The sequence below is a fragment of the Stereum hirsutum genome, assembly GCF_000264905.1.
Source record: "Stereum hirsutum FP-91666 SS1 unplaced genomic scaffold STEHIscaffold_11, whole genome shotgun sequence".
NCBI lineage: Eukaryota > Fungi > Basidiomycota > Agaricomycetes > Russulales > Stereaceae > Stereum > Stereum hirsutum.
This window is the reverse complement of record NW_006763141.1, coordinates 1,626,425-1,642,180: the sequence shown is the minus strand read 5'-3', so window position 1 is coordinate 1,642,180 and position 15,756 is coordinate 1,626,425. Positions and strand designations below refer to the sequence as shown.

Here is a 15,756-nt window from a genome sequence, read left to right as displayed (position 1 = left end):
ACCATATTGTGCATCCCCTCGAGAACGTCCCGACAACGAGAGACGGCGACTGATAGTGACGAAGCAAGCGTGTTTGAGAGTTCGGAGTGGAGGGTACGAACGAGGGTGCGCAGGTCAGCGATCAGATTGACGTAGTCAATTTTCATGCATGTCATGCCTGACGGTGACGGTGAACATTGCGTTGTTGGCCCAGTTGGAGCAGGCGGCGAGGAGGATTCGGATGAGTGAGTTCGCAAGATGGATACATGGATCTGCAGTGATGCTCATCGCAAGAACCTCAGAGCTTGTATGAGAGGACGAGTAGTTTGGTGGAGAGTTGAGCATGATGGAGGTTGGGGGATGAACGAAGGAGACAATTCTCACCACGATCAGCTGATCATGCCGCGAATCTTACCAGGGTTTTCACTCGCAATCAGGACAACGCAGAAACTGTGCGAGAGCAAAGGGCCGTAGAGTTTGGAAGAAATGGGAGCTAAGAGGAAAATCTAGAGATGGTTGAAAAGGACAAGACGTGTGGCGTCAGGCTCATGTGGCGTTTCCTCTAAACGGGCATGCGGCAACTTCCGGAAGGCTACGCGCGAATATTCAATTTCTCGTACCCACAACTCTCACAAGCAAAGGACTCCATCACATCGCGTCTTTAGAGCCTTTGCACATCGCTAGACGTGATCAAAAGGTATACTACTCTCAATCGTAACCATAAAGCTTTAACCAATAGACATTTTGACCACAGACTACCATGTCTCTCCTCCAACCGCTCGCCTCATCATCGCGTTCAACCCTCCCTTCAACCCTCAAGCCCCTCCAAACCCTCACCCAAACGCGCTCCTGGTCCTCCTCCCCCTACGGCCGCACGCACGTCTGGCGCCGCCGCCAAACCCCCCTCCCCAACCCCATCGTCCCCCAATTCCCCCAACGCGTCATCCGCTCCGACGGCTCCTCCTTCACGCACTGGACGACATCCCCCCGGTCCCTTTTACGCCTCACGCGCGATCTCACTAACAACCCGTTCTGGAATGTGAGCCTGATGACGAAGGAGGGCGCGGAGGAGGAAAGCGCGGTTACGGGACGATTGGGCAGGTTTCAGAGGAGGTTTGGGGAGGGGGGGCAGGGTGGGGTGGGGAGTGTGGGCCAGGAAGGGTTTGAGTGGATGGAGGAGGGGGTGCAGAGTCAGAGTCAGGTGGGAGGTGTTGGTGGGGAGAACGGTGCGAAGGGGAAGGGGAAGAAGGTGTGAGAGATTGGACTACGCCGGTTTGTGGATGCTGCTCGCGATAATTTGAGGCTGCGTTCGTTTTTCACTGGCGACGCGTGGACCATTCGCTTTCTATACGAAGCTTTTCTAAGCCGTTCTATGGCTGTATAAGAGTGACTACCATATCTAAGACTACCGACAGCAACTTTTCAACCACGAAAGAGAGTCTAGACAAGATGCCTCGGCGGCTCCTTCTTCGCCACCTCCGCCTTGACCTCCTCCTTCGCCACACTCTCCCTCTCCGCCAATTCACCACCCACCGCCTTCGTCTCCTCAACCGCCTCCTTATACGCCTTCACGCCCTCCTCCTTCGCCTCACTCACAATCTCACCCACCCTCTCCCCCGCACTATGCACCTCCTTCCTAACCTCCCCACCCACCTCCTTCGCTTTCTCCACCATATCCCCGATCCTGCCCCTACTCGCCACATAAACCTCCTTCCCCGCCTGTCCACTCGCATCCCAAATGTCCCTCACCTTCAACCCCGTCTTATCCTGCACTTGCCCAAGCACGCCCTCCAAGCCCTTCTTCACTTTCTCGTTGCTCTCTCCCACTCTTTCTTTTAACATCTCCCACCCCATCGCCGAATGCGCCTTCCCCGTATCATGCACATGCGCCACCTTAGGCAGATACCTATCCTCCAAGCTCCCGAGGTAGGCGTTCAAATTCGCCGACGTACGGGGGAGGAAGTACGAGAGGGAGACGAAGAAGAAGGTTGGAGGGGCGAGGAAGCGGAGGGGGAGAGAGCGCGAGCGGGTGAGGATGGAGCCGGTTAGGGTTGAGATTGCGATGTAGAGGGAGGAGGGGGTGAGGGGTTCGCTGGGGTCGTGGATGGATTTGACGCGGCCTGTAGATGTATCCGTGAAAATCAGTCATTAGTACACGGTTCTATTCCGTTCATAAGTATACTATGTAAGTTGGCCACGGAAGAAAGTATGGTGGAGGGTGGAACGCAGCCGTAATAAATGGGGACGGACGTACGCTCAACAGCATGCTCAACCCCAATCCACCGATCCACCAACCCCTGCACCCTCGCATGCGCCTCATTAACAGTGCCCGTTGCAGCACGCCTCGCTATCCCGATCTGCCGTTCGAGTTCTGTGGGTGTCTCGATGACGAGGACGTCCCGGTCGGGGGTGGGGTATATCGAGGGCTTTTGGTCGAGGGGGGTGTTGTTGTGGGAGGATGGGGTGTATGGAGGGTGATGGGATGATTGGATAGAATAAATATCAATGTCAGTTCCGAAAAACACTACCCCCACGAGAAAAGACCAACAATCCACGCACCTTGTCTTCATGCAATCCAAAACCCACCGCTCCCACCGATACACCTGACGAGGCCAGGAGCACACGTCTCGCTGGCTACAACCCCGTATTCCCGTAACCCGTTAACTTCATTGCAGATATAAGAACGGCTGAGGGTGAACGCACCAGTCGAAGCCAGGACATAGTTTTTATCGCGTTGGGATTTGGCGCGGGCGGAGGAATAGAATGCAGCTCTTTTACGAGTCGGAGTGGTGGCACGCGACGGAGAGAGTACCGGGAGAGGCCGGGGAACCACGTGGGAGTGCCACCCACATCGGAGGTGGTGCGGGTGCCACAGTTCAACCTTCGTTGACCGCTACCACCGCTGTCGACGACGACGACGGTGTATCCTCCCATCGATATCTGCTTAGCCTGTTCAGTTCTGTCAATTTTCTTATTGGTCTGTTCCAACTCTGTTCTGCTCTGCTCTGCCGCGCTCGACACCGTCACCAGGCGTGCCAAACTTGAAGAAACCGTCTATCGATCGACTGAGCCATCTCTATGCATCCTATGAAGCTCACTCGCTGTAGCCCATCCTCTCCGGCATGGCTCTATTGTACTGGATAGATTGTGTCTACTAGCTGAGCTCGAACTAATAGTTTCCGGGCTGTAGCTAAGTTAGGCTTAAGTACATGTCCTTGTCATTTTCCTCCTCGAAAGTCTAGCTTCTGTCACGATTTCGGAGATGGAGAGCTCTGGAAGTCCCAGGGTAGCCAAGGTCTAGGATGTTTCCTGAACCTGAACCCCTTATATTCTCTCGGTGAGAACGCGGTGCAACAGCACTAGCATAGGCCAAATCGAGCAAATCGAGCGCCACAGTTCGACGTTGACCCTTGATTGATTCAGACCGTGACCACCAGCGCATCCTCGTATCCCCCCGTCCGCCTATCCGCTTGTTTCGACTTCTAGTCTTCACGACCATCGAATGCTCTCTTTTCCTGGAGTGCTGCTTCATACGTATGCTCGAGGCTATTGGGTGCTGCCTGGCTCGTGCTTCTGACTCAGGGCATAAGCATCGTCACCACCACTGAAATCAGGGAGTTTCTTACCAGGCGTGCTAGAGAGAGAGATATTCAATCGATGCAGCCGTATTTCTGCACCCTCCCTGGCTTACTTGTCCCTCCAGGCTGGCTAACACATGATGCTCTGGGCTGTGGTTGAGCTCGTAGTAGTTGCCGGGGCTGGAATCATGACGTTGTCATTTTCTTTCTCCAACCAAACCCCAAAAAAAAATTCACTTTTGTTTCGCAGACGAACAGCTCCGGGGGTTCATAGCTCCCCGTGTTTTCCGGGTGAGCGAAACAACTTCGAGCGGCGGTGGAGCCTATCAACACGCACGTATCCGTTACAAGTCCTCGCTCGGGGCGCAGGCCTTGCTACCCAGGTTTCTCACAAGGGAACATTATTCGCCATCCTGCGAATCGTCCTGACGGCGTCTCGCAAAGGGTGACCACGTCGTATTGTTTTCTATCTCTCTGCAACCACCGTCATTGGAGCTTGCCAGGATATCGATACGATGATGAAGGCCGCAATGGCCGATGTCGGTGCCTGGTGTCACCTATAGCGCTACCACGCTAGTCCTCTCCAAAGCAGAGCACTGGCTCGTATTCCGACCGGCGGGAAAGGATCATACAGGCATGGCTACCACCACAGATATGTAGCAGGGATACAGAGTAAGTCAGCATATTGACCATGCGTGGTAAGCCACAGTCGGTGCTCACTCCGGTTTCATCTGCTTGTAAGGCAATAGTATATCCTTACTGGGCATTTGCGTCGATATTGTTATTGACAACCATCTTTGTTGCAACGACGTACACTGCAACTACTCTTAGGTATAAGACGGCCGTACTCGAGGCTTGGCTGCCTATGGAGCTCCCCTTCACGCCATTCTCATAGCCGTCATCGTCACTATTTCGCATACCTGTTGATCAGCGTCCAAACGACGTGCTTTGTGGTTCTGTGACAAGTGTATAATTTTCCGATTTCTCGTCTACGTTTGATGGAATCACGCCAACTGATATGGATTTTACAGGACTGTTAGACACAGCGGCGACGGCCAAAATTATCCGCTATATCTCGGTCAGTACACTAAGTTACATCTATGCGTTTCGCGCTACACTATCGTATACCGCCCCACAACTTGAATCAACAACCTTGGGGTGCTCACAGTGAATTCTATGAGCTTCACAACCATCGCCCTGCTTCTTTTCCTGAATGGCGTACTCGCAAACTTCACCGTTAGCTACACACCTACCTCCGTTATCGAGTGTCAAGAACTTCAAGTCTCGTGGACGGGAGGCGATGGAGCGCTGACGTTCTGGTCCACTCCCGATATATTGGCGAATAACGCCACGATTCCTATCACAGACTTGGGAGAGCAGAGCTCCCCGTTCAATTGGCCTGCGGTGAACATCACCTCCGGCACAGCCGTCACCATCATCATCCAAAACTCTACGTCCGATCTCTCCTCGACCTCGGGCGATAATTCGTTCGTCGTTGGTACGGGTCCGGATACGAGTTGTCTGTCGCTGGCGACATCGAGCAACTCCACGTCTTTGAATACGAGCCGGACTCGAATTTCATCTTCTACTTCTACTTCAACGAATATTGGCCAATACAACGAAGACAGTCTGTGGGACTCCCGCTATTTCTACCATGATCCTGCTGCTGATATACCCTTCTTCCTTTACGTAATTCTATAGGAGTTACCTTTTCAACCACACAAACAGGCATCTCACGCATTACCCTCGTGATAGCCGTTCTGGTAGCAATAGTAGGAACGACGCTGATCCTCCTCCTCATCCACACCGCCCTGCGTTATCGTAAACAACGAGCTAAACGACGACCCAAGCCCAATTCACGGCCCTCGGGTCCCACAGATAGGATCGACCCGTTTCTGGACCCGCCCAGAGGTGATCAAGCACCACTTGCGCAGACGTCAGCCGAGATCGACAAGGGGCCTGGCGAGTCTGAGTCCGTACTCGCCATAGCAGGGAGCTTCCTTTCGAGGATCTCGACAAGGCGAAGCACGAACACCGACGCCAATTCTACCCGATTGGCACCTCCGCCGAAGAAAAAATCACGTCAGGCGAGAGGATATCCGAGTACTGAGACCATGAACCCAGTCGTCGAGAATACAGGCAAGCCACAGCGAGACGTACCAGCTCGTGACGGGGAGGGAGAAGGGCAAGGGCGGGGATACGATATTCATTATCTGGTACGGGAGATGGGGAGACTGAAGGCGAGGTTAGACGCGCTCACTTCTGCGCAGGGTAACGTTGGGTCATGGAATAGGACGGAGAATGGTTCTGAGAACCTTAGTACGAAACCACCGACGTATCGTTCACGGACTACGGGATCGGAATAATGATTGTGATTATTTTGTATGGGAGTGAACGCGGGATCGTCGAGCAGTGGATGGTGCTTTGAAATCCGAGGCTGATATATTGGGGGTCTATCCACGTTGGATCCTCGGCGTCAGCTTGGAAATAATCGATGAATTATGGTAGAGGCGTCATGAGGCTGTATTGAGTCAATAGCTGGGAAGACAAAGTTCCAAGCGTGTCAACTTTGCTGGCCAAGCCGCTGCACTTCTGTAATTTGTTGCACATTAGTTTCGACAAAATTGAGGAAAGAGATCAAAATTTACCGATGCTGCCTCGTTTCCATGTTGAGACCTGGGGCGTTACGCAACCAATGAGAGGCGTGGTGAACGAGGTGCCGTCCAGTCATGACGCATGGCGGTGGCACAAATCACAACGACTGCATGAGGAACAATGCACAGACGTCGGCGCGTTCGACAAAAGGACGGCAGGAACGTGCCAGTATCGTTGAGTTCTAGCCATTCATTTCGTCCGATCAGCAGCACAGGCAGATCCATATTTTGGGAGCGTGTCGGTGACACCGCAGTCGTTTCGTCCTTTGTTCGCACGGCGCGTGATTACGTCGCCTTCAAGTTGAAAGCCCTTTCAAACAAACAAAGGGCGGTCTAACCAAATCGGGATACGAAGCATTTTGTCCAGGATATTTTTCTGAACGCGCCTACGTAACCAAGGCGCCCCCTTTCATTGGATTGAAAGGACTCCGGACACGAGGGGAATGAATTCGAACGAGTCAAGGAGATCGGAAATCACTTATAAGATGTCCGTCTGCAGGAAAATCTCCAAATAAATCTTCCCTCAGACCGCTCGACTTCCTCCGTCCCAACTATCCCTGCTTCAACTCTACAAGCCTTCGCTCATCGAAATGAACTACACCGCGACTGGTCAAGCTTACATCGACTGGAACGTTGTCGCAGGCACGATAGGATCGTTCTTGGACAAACTATACAAAAACCCGCAACAGCAACCGACGGCACAAGAACATCCCGAGACAGTTTCGGTAAGTCTTGACCATCCTTGTTGTGTGTCTCAGGTTCTAATATTGTCTGGTCGCGTAGTACACCCTGCTACCGAAACTCGAGCAGTCTAACGGGACACAAGCGGCGAGAGACTGGACCGGCTCATTTCCCACGGCCTCCGACGCACTCACGACCACCACCGGCTTTACCACTCAGACCCCGGACGACAGTCCCCACATCATCGATCCCACCGTGTCGTCCGCTATGTCCTTCGCCCCCGCCCCCGTCTCTGCCGCAATGACCCTTCCAGAGCCAGACGAGCCACTCAACGTGACACCGGCCCTGTACCTCCCGTCGTCGAACTCATCTATGGCCTTCCCTGCTCTTTCGACGCAGAGTATCTACGACCATCAGCTCTCTAGTTTCATGCCGCGCCTCTCCGGCAACGGTACAGCCCTAGGACCACATCCCGACTCGACTACGATCGCAGGTTCAGGAGCGCCCCAGAGGGATCCTACGTCTCCCCTCGTTGCATTCCCTACACCTCACCTCGCTGCATTCCCGACCATGCCGTCTTCGACCATTAACTCTGGGGAGGCTCCCTCTACGATCTCACGTCAGCCCTCTGAGCGTAGCAAGGGCAAACGTCGAATGATCGGCCCCTCCAGCGACGCCGATAGCCATATTACGGCTCTTGACTCGTTCGCACCTCCCTTGGGCTGCTCTACTTCGGCGTCATCTGGTTGTTCTAGCTTCCCACTTTTTGATCTCCCACCCGGCGACTCTCATCAGTCTTATGACTTAGAGGATGATCCTTGGTTCGCGGAAACGGCACTTCAGCTGCTCACTCCAGATGATGAGCTTTATGTTCGTGCATTGGAGTTTGCCACAGCCAGGAACAAGAGGCAGAGATCACCGTCGTTCGATACCGACAATCTCAGGAGTCGCAAGAAGGCGAAAATGACGAACGACGACGACTACGCTTCGGAGCCCCACGGCCTCGAAGACACAGTACGCTGGGCCACTCCGGTGGTCCAGCTAGACAAACACTTAGAACAGGGGGCATTCGCCTACGAGGATGTTCCCCCACAACACGACGTACCCCGTTTTCTACCTGCTGCCGAAGCTGGACCTGCGGAGGGCTCTAGCACCAGTGGCAAGGAGAGGGTACCCTGCCCCATCCCGTCTTGCTCTATGACTTTCGCCTGCCAGAGGACCGCCTCGCGGCACGTGGCCACTCACAGAAACCACAGCGGCGTCCGGTCAGAGCCTGGCTGGGGAGACCGTTATGGCATTTCGCTGACTACTCAGCGGATGAGGATTAGGTGCCCCTATATAGGGTGCGAACGCCACAGCAGGAAGCGAGGTTTGCGGAGCGACGAAATGAACAATCATATGCGCGATGTTCATTGCGTGGGCGTGGAGACGTGGAAGGAGAGGGTGGCTACGCTCATCAGGAGGAGGCAGTTGGCGGGCATATGGATGGCGGAGGACGAAGTTAGCACGGAGTGGGAGTATGAGGCGGAGGTGACGAACTTTCAGGAATTGTCGAGCGATGTTGTTGACAAGGACTTGGTCGCTTGGTCCGGCAAGTACGTCTGGATCGTTTAAAGGCTGTACGATATAGAAAGTCTTGGGTAAATCATGCGATACTGAATTGGACAGACGATGCGCTTACGGTTTCCATGTTACAAACACGAAATTATCTTCTCCAATTTCATGCCGGTCTCTGGATCGCATGCATGTCCCGCAGCTGTATATATTACCGTCGGCGATATGTTTCAGCACTATAATAAAGGCGTTAGTTTTAGAATCACAAATGAGATAAACGAGATCGTGACGAACTGCCGTCGAGCAGACTGAGCCACTCTGATCGCCACAGTGGCGTCACCCCAGACAGATCGACAGAGAAGGCCATTTAGAAAGCACCTTGCTGTATCTTCTACGTGTTGGTCCCTATGAAAGCCGCGTGCCATTAGATGCGTTTGAATGCGATGTAATCTGTGGTCACAATTACGGTACGCCCATTGGGAAAACGGTCAATGCGCATATATCCACGGATGCGACAACAGTAAAGCATACCAATGTGAGTATGCTTCGGTGCTGTCCGTTTCGTCTTGTTGCTGAAAAGATGTGGCCGTAAGTGTGGTCGTCTCAGTATAACTGCAGTTACTACGCTCTTTGTTTCGAGCACGACATCATCACACCGCCATCAAGGCGGCGCGACACACAAAGAGCAAAAGAACCAAATTGGGAAGTGATACTCTTTGCCCAGGTGCGTAATGACGACGTTCCCTTTCATCGACCTCTCAGAGGCCTCTTCGGGACATATATCGCAATAGCCAGCTTGAATCAAAGCGAAAACCATGGGGGAGTCCTTATAAGATGCCCTCGGCCTGCGTCAGAACGTCCGAACAGATCCTCTCTCCCACCGCTCGACTTTCTCCGTTTTGACACCTATTATTTTGAATCTCGAATCTTCTGCTGGCCTTCATGCATTACAGCGCACCCGAACAAACTAGTGTGGACTGGAGCGCAGTCTCTGATATGTTAACACCCTTTGTCACGCCACAAGGGAATCCTGTAAGCATTGACCCTCCTTCTGGTGTGCCACAGTTGCTCATACTCGCCTTGTCGCGTACTACGCCCCGTAATCGTGGCTGGACTAGTCAAACTGGCCACACGCGGGTGACGATTGGAACTGGTTCTTTTCCCTGTTCTCATCGCCCCCCGAAACATACAACACCGCGACATATTCGAGCTCGCGGACGGAGGACGTTAGCCCGTGCCACGTCGATCCTGTCCCCGTTCGTTCGAACACAAGCACCTTCGATCCTGACGTTTCCGGCACCTCTGGCGCAATGACCTGTCCAGAGGCAGTCGACCCAATCGACATCACACCCGCCCTGGAGCTCCAGAGCAGGGAGCTCCCCAGTTCGGATTCCTCGACGACTTCGAGTCCTCTTTTTTCGACGACTTCCGACGACATTGAGTGCATGGGCACGATTCCGTGCAGCCCCGACAAAGGCAAGGCTGTCCGATCTCCTTCAGATTCGAACGCGATATCTCGCCCAGGAGCAGTGCGGAGGGCTTCCACCATCCGCCACCTCTTTGCCAAGAACATTCCTCCCTTGACTATGACTTTGATTGATCTCCCCTCCACGAACTCTCATCAGCCATCTGAGGGCAGCCTGGGTAAGCGTCGAATGCCCACTCCCGCCAGGAACGTTGTCGGCGAGCTTCAGACAGTCGAGTCATCCACATCTCTCTCTGGCTGCCCTGCTTCGGCGTCGTCTAGTCTCGCTAGCATCCCACTTCCTGATACTCCACTCGACAGTGCTCAACAACCTGCCAGCTTTCTCTGTGACCATGCGTACACCCAAGTGATGCTTGAGCTACTCCCTCCAGATGATCGGTTTCATTCTGATGTATCCATGTCTACCACCGCAGCGAAGAGCAGGAAGAGGTCTCAGCCGCCTGATAACAGCGACTGTAGGGGCACCAAGAAGGCGAGGATGACGACGGATAGCAATGCTTCGACGCCCATCGGCCAGGAAGACACAGCACCCTGGACCGCTCCGATGTTTCAGCACAATGAACAAACTGGACACAAGACATCGGTACGCAGGGATGCCCCCGCACACAACGGTGATCTCGTATCTCTGCCCGACATTGACACTGGACCTGCGAATGATTCCAGCGCTGGCGGAGAAGCGATACCTTGCCCCATCGAATCTTGCGAAGAGACCTTCGCCAGCAAACAGAGTATCTGGCGCCACATCAGCACTGTCAAAGGCCACAGAGCCGTCCGCTCTCAGCCTGGTTGGGCAGACCGTTACGGAGTCCCAGAAAAGTATCGTCACAGGATGATGATATGCCCGTTTTTGACATGCGCACGGCACAGAAAGGAGCAAGAAATGCGGCGTGACGCACTGCCCAAGCACATGCGCCAGCATGCTATGGATGTGGATGCGTGGAAGAGAAAGGTGGCTGCACTCATACGGAGGAAGAATGTGGGGGGGAGGTGGACGGCCGAGGATGAGGCTAGCGAAGAATGGAGGTATGAGCAGGAGGTGACGAACTTTGAGTGGCGGCCGGATGATCTGGTCGATGGTGCCCTAGTCGATTTTGCGGCAAAGTATCTTTGTAGTTACTAATGGTTGATAGCTATAGTGTGTTTGTTCTCTATTTTCTGGTGCTTGACCGGAAAGACGGGATGGACTAACAAATTTCGTACAAACATGGAATGTTCTCCCTTTGTCTCATTCTCTCTCCTGTATCTGTGTTCTGCTCCTGTATCCAACGAATCAGTACAAATTATCTCCGGGAAAATATATTTGATACCATACTGAGTGTGCCATTTTGAGAAAAATTTTGACACAAACGAGAGTGTAATATAGGGAACTATTACAAGGCGGAGCGGTTGTCGCTGTGGCACCCCGATCGCCACAGTGGCGTCATCCTGACCGAGGGGCGAACTACCACGCAAAGCACTTGCAGTAGACGGAATGGATGAAGTCGTTAGGGCGGTGATATCTGTATTACTCCTTGATGATCAATGTGATAGGCCTATGAGCTTCGAGACAACGTCGTTACTCTAAACGGAGGACGACGACCTGCCTTCCGACTGATCTGATATCAGGTCGTCGCTGTTTTTCTGAGGAAAGGGAGGTGGTGTGGGAGACTCGCATAAATAATACGAGGCAGCTGCATATAAATTGAGCAGTGTACATACCAGATTTATTCCAGTGTACCGAACGGAAGGTACGAACGAATATCCGTGTAGAGAGGATGTAACTGAAGTGCCTGGTTCCGAGACGCTACGTCGGGGCTGAGGAGAAGGCCTGGTCACCATAAGTGCCATAGATTTCTACCAGTATATATGAGCCACTCAAGGTGAAAACGTCGCTGGCCCATTGGCGTAGACGTTACGAGTCGGAGGTCCACCTCAAGATAATCCGCGATGCCTCCGGGGAGTCAATCTTCGGCATCGGCCGGTAACTGTACAGGACATGAGCCAAGATATGGGGCTTTGCATACTTGGCTGAATTAATCGTCTTCGACATGCAGCTCAACCACAACTTAGCTCTCTCGTGATGTTCTCACCCTAGACGATTCTTTTGTCAAACAGTCCCTAAATCGTACGGGTGCGTCACTTAGTGCTGTCATCACAGCAGAGCACCGTACCGAGTCACATTCTGTGTTAGCGCTCTGGGCTCGCGCTATGTATCTGAGTATCCCGCGGGTCGCCTCCCAGATCGTATTCAAGGAGAAATTTCCTTACGCTTCCGTCACGTCAGTCCATGGAGAATATATATTGGCTAAGTGTGTATCAAACAGATGAGACTGTTCAGTCCTAAACATAAGGAAAGACAGATTAAAATGTTCAACTTCTTTCCGAAGGCGCTGCATGAAGGACCTACTACAGTTCGCAGTGGTCAGCTGCACATCCCCAGATAGTGGTTGTGCTTATGAAGAAAGGAGAAAATTTACATTGCATGCACTGCCCATACTGCCTTGCTCCGGTACTTCATCTAGGTCTGATACGTTCGATTTTGTTCAACTGACGTCTGCGTCTCGCGGTCGTGTATGGCTACCGTAGAGCGACATGAAAATCGTGCTGTGATAATGCCATGCCAGGTGAAGGCTAGAAGCGTTAGCGTGTCCACATATCGACGAGAAAGGCCTCTTATAAATTTTGATGTGAACGCGCTTCTGTCAAATAAAACCAAAAAGAAGGAAGAAGTTGAAGGCATTGAACGAGTTGATCAGTTATAGAGAGACAGTGTCCATCCCATAAGCGGGACACTGCAGCGTGCGGGGGCGAAACTCCACATAATTTCCGCAAAATTATTATAAAGAGAGAAGGCGAACTTTCCATCGCTGCCTCATCTGCATGTCGTTCATTGCGAGAGCCGCGCGCCTTTGGAGGCGTGCCATCAGCGAGGTGGCGTCCAGTCGCTATGGCAGTGAGACAATCGGAGGAAGAACAAAGGAACATATATCGGGGCTGTGAACAAAGACACGGCAAGATCGTGTGAATATGATGGCGCGCATTGGCCCTCCATTCTTTCGGTGAAACCGTAGTCATCACGCCCTTTCTTCGAACACGCTGTCATCGAAGCCTTCGGCATACAAAGGGCAAAACGGCCAAATACGGGCGACGAAGCTCATTATCCGTGGAGTATTCCAGCATGGACCGTACGTAACGACGACATTTCCCTTTCATCGCCCCCAAAGGTGCGTCTCGAAGCGGCAAGTGAGAGAAGCAACGTGAGGGCAAAGCGAACCCGGAACTAATACCCGGGGGAATATATAATGATCCGTGGTACTGGCAGGAAATGCAAGCAATCACTCCCTCCGAGCGCTCGCCTTCGTCCGTACGACCGACCAATACAGACTTCAAACCGCACTTTGACTTTCAAACAATATGAACGCCAACTCGACTCACCTCCCCTTCCCGTACTTCGAGATCTACCAACAAGACCTCAACGACACGCGTCCTCAACAAGCCTACGTGAGTTATGACCCTCCTTTCGACATGTCACAGCTGCTGACACCCGACTTGTCTTGTCAAACAGTACAATCAACAGTTGTCCTTCGACCACTCAAACGCGACGCAATTGAACATTGGCATGGGGAACGGTTTATGGGATTATTATTCCCTGTTATTTCCAGAACCCCAACTTCCTTGCCCATTCGATGGTACGTCTGCGATTGCTGTGAGCTCTGGATCTGGGATAGACGACGCTGATGCTCGTGTCTTAGACTTTTCAGTCCTTTCAGCTGACACGAGGGCCCTTGAGCCACTCGTCCTTCCCGCCCCGCCATCTCGCTCGAGGGCGATCATACCGATCGACGTGACGTCTACATCTAGGGCTCATTCTCCTGGTAACTCTACGGCTAGTGATACTCTTGGATCGACGGCTTCTCATACCAGCGCTGAGCTCATGGGTACCATACCGCGCCTCACTCCTCGCCGCACGGCTTCCCAACTTTCCCCCACTTTGACTATCTCGCCGGGACCTAGGACGAGCATGGAATCTTCTGAAGAGGAGGGCTCCACCACCATGCGTCTCCCCGTCGTTCCGCCTGTCCCATCTCTGCCCACGACGGACGCTCCACGGCGCTTCACGCGCAACCTCTGGGAATGCACGACGCCCATTCCGGACAGTGAGTTCTTCACCGATCTCGGGCACATCACGCCATCTACGACTTCCTCTGTCTACGGTTGTTCGCCATCTGGGCTCTCAGACTGGTCATCGTTCCTCGACACACTTCTCGACGACTTCCCCCATATTCCCGACGGGCACGTTGACAATGCCTGGATGGAGAACGTCCTCCAGGAGTATATTGATCCCCTTATAGGGACGGCGATCCCTACGACGACGACGATGACCACGAACAAGAGGAAGAGCTCTCCGTCGTCTGACTCCGATAGCCAGGGGAGTACGAAGAAGATGAAGACGTCAGGGCCGAGGACGAACGATTCGACGCCCAACGGCGCCGATACCCCGATACGTTGGGCCACTCCGGTGGTCCAAACCAACTACCACACTGAACAGGGAGCGTCCGCAAGCGAGGATGCCCCCACCCACGACGACCTGCCCCAGTTTCAACCTGGTGTCGAATCCGGACCTGCAGAGGGTCTAAGCACCGGCAAGAAGGCGGAAAAGCCCAAGAAGGCGGTAAAACGCAAGAGGGCGTCAAGACCCAAGAAGGCGACAAATCCGCCCAAGCCCGTCTTCTGCCCCGTCGCGGGCTGCAACGGGAAGTACACGCGCCTTCAAGATCTCCGCCGCCACCTTTGTACCGACCAGAAGACGCACCCCCAAATCCGGGACGTGCCAGACTGGCAACAACGCTGCGGAGTTCCGAAGAACTTCAAGGGAAAGCTAATGTCTTGTCCGTTCTCGCGGTGCAAGCACATTAGCAAGAGTCACGGGATGCGGCGCTGCGAGTTGGACAAACATATGCGCGCCCGTCATGGCGGGATGGATGTGACGATGTGGCTGAAGAGAGTGGCGATGCTGATACGGAGGAGGGAGAGGGCGGGGTTGTGGACGGCTGAGGACATGGTTAGTACGAGGTGGAAAGATATGTTGAGCGTCACGAACTTCGTGCAGAGGGAGGGAGAAGAAGTTCCTGAGAAAGGCTTTCTCGATTGGTGTTTGCGGTATGTGCTCTGGGAATCGTAATTCCCGACTTTCTTTTTCTTTTTCTGTGTCTCGTATCAGCTGGATGGTGTATTTTTGGACGGACGACGGGCTTACAACGCTTCGATCTGAACACGAATGGTTTCTCTTCCCTTTCTCTATCTCTTTTTGTCTTCCCTGAACTATTTCTTGTGTCAGCTGGACGGTGTATCTTGAACGGATGATGTGCTTACGAGGCTTAGATCTCAAACACGAATAGTTCCTCTTTCATTTCCTTCTTTCTTTCCCTGTACCGGTGCCCTGCTCTTGTATATAATGTATTAGCCCATATTATCGACTGCGAAATGTATTAGTCCCGCTATGAGAGCGCGACATTCATAATAACATACCTGAGCGACGAGCTGTCAGGAAAGAGTGGCACGAGCCGGCGAGTTTCAGAATGCCTGTCTATTTACGCCACACATGTGGCACGATTCCGACGTACCAGCACGTCTTGTACACAACATAGACGTTGTATACCGCACGTAGAATTACGAGCATGGAGAGTAATGCCAAAGTCGCTGTACAGAGGGGAAGGAGAGGAAAGTTATTAGATCTCAACGTCGCTTTGCGGGCCAGCCTTATACCACGAAAACTTACAGCCTCATGTCCTTCAAAGGCTGTGGGCCCGCACTATCGCCTTCATGTCGTCCTGAAAGGACGGTG

The 15,756-nt window shown here is 53.1% G+C and overlaps 5 protein-coding genes across 5 annotated transcripts; 4 read left to right on the top strand and 1 right to left on the bottom strand.

Moving 5' to 3' along the window:
• Nucleotides 1-739: 739 nt before the first annotated feature.
• On the top strand, nt 740-1,108 carry STEHIDRAFT_23193 (uncharacterized protein; the record flags this gene model as incomplete). Its single annotated transcript, XM_007306203.1, has 1 exon — nt 740-1,108. A coding segment is annotated over one exon (369 nt), but the record flags the coding sequence as incomplete, so codon positions are not given.
• A 248-nt stretch (nt 1,109-1,356) lies between these two features.
• On the bottom strand, nt 1,357-3,103 carry STEHIDRAFT_140777 (uncharacterized protein; the record flags this gene model as incomplete). The annotated part of the gene is made up of 5 exons (XM_007306647.1): nt 1,357-2,099; nt 2,234-2,405; nt 2,539-2,613; nt 2,683-3,019; nt 3,078-3,103. The coding sequence occupies 5 exons, from the start codon at nt 3,101-3,103 to the stop codon at nt 1,420-1,422; spliced, it is 1,290 nt and encodes a 429-aa protein (XP_007306709.1). The 3' UTR covers nt 1,357-1,419.
• Nucleotides 3,104-4,733: 1,630 nt separating this feature from the next.
• On the top strand, nt 4,734-5,923 carry STEHIDRAFT_159284 (uncharacterized protein; the record flags this gene model as incomplete). Its single annotated transcript, XM_007306646.1, has 2 exons — nt 4,734-5,184; nt 5,259-5,923. 2 exons carry the CDS (start codon nt 4,734-4,736, stop codon nt 5,921-5,923), a joined length of 1,116 nt encoding a protein of 371 aa, XP_007306708.1.
• Nucleotides 5,924-6,801: 878 nt separating this feature from the next.
• Nucleotides 6,802-11,052, top strand: STEHIDRAFT_112951 (uncharacterized protein; the record flags this gene model as incomplete). The annotated part of the gene is made up of 5 exons (XM_007306645.1): nt 6,802-6,936; nt 6,995-8,487; nt 8,792-8,981; nt 9,054-9,170; nt 9,565-11,052. 5 exons carry the CDS (start codon nt 6,802-6,804, stop codon nt 11,050-11,052), a joined length of 3,423 nt encoding a protein of 1,140 aa, XP_007306707.1.
• A 2,273-nt stretch (nt 11,053-13,325) lies between these two features.
• STEHIDRAFT_159281 (uncharacterized protein) lies at nt 13,326-15,093 on the top strand (the record flags this gene model as incomplete). Its single annotated transcript, XM_007306644.1, has 3 exons — nt 13,326-13,412; nt 13,477-13,600; nt 13,673-15,093. The coding sequence occupies 3 exons, from the start codon at nt 13,326-13,328 to the stop codon at nt 15,091-15,093; spliced, it is 1,632 nt and encodes a 543-aa protein (XP_007306706.1).
• Between the last annotated feature and the right edge of the window lie 663 nt (nt 15,094-15,756).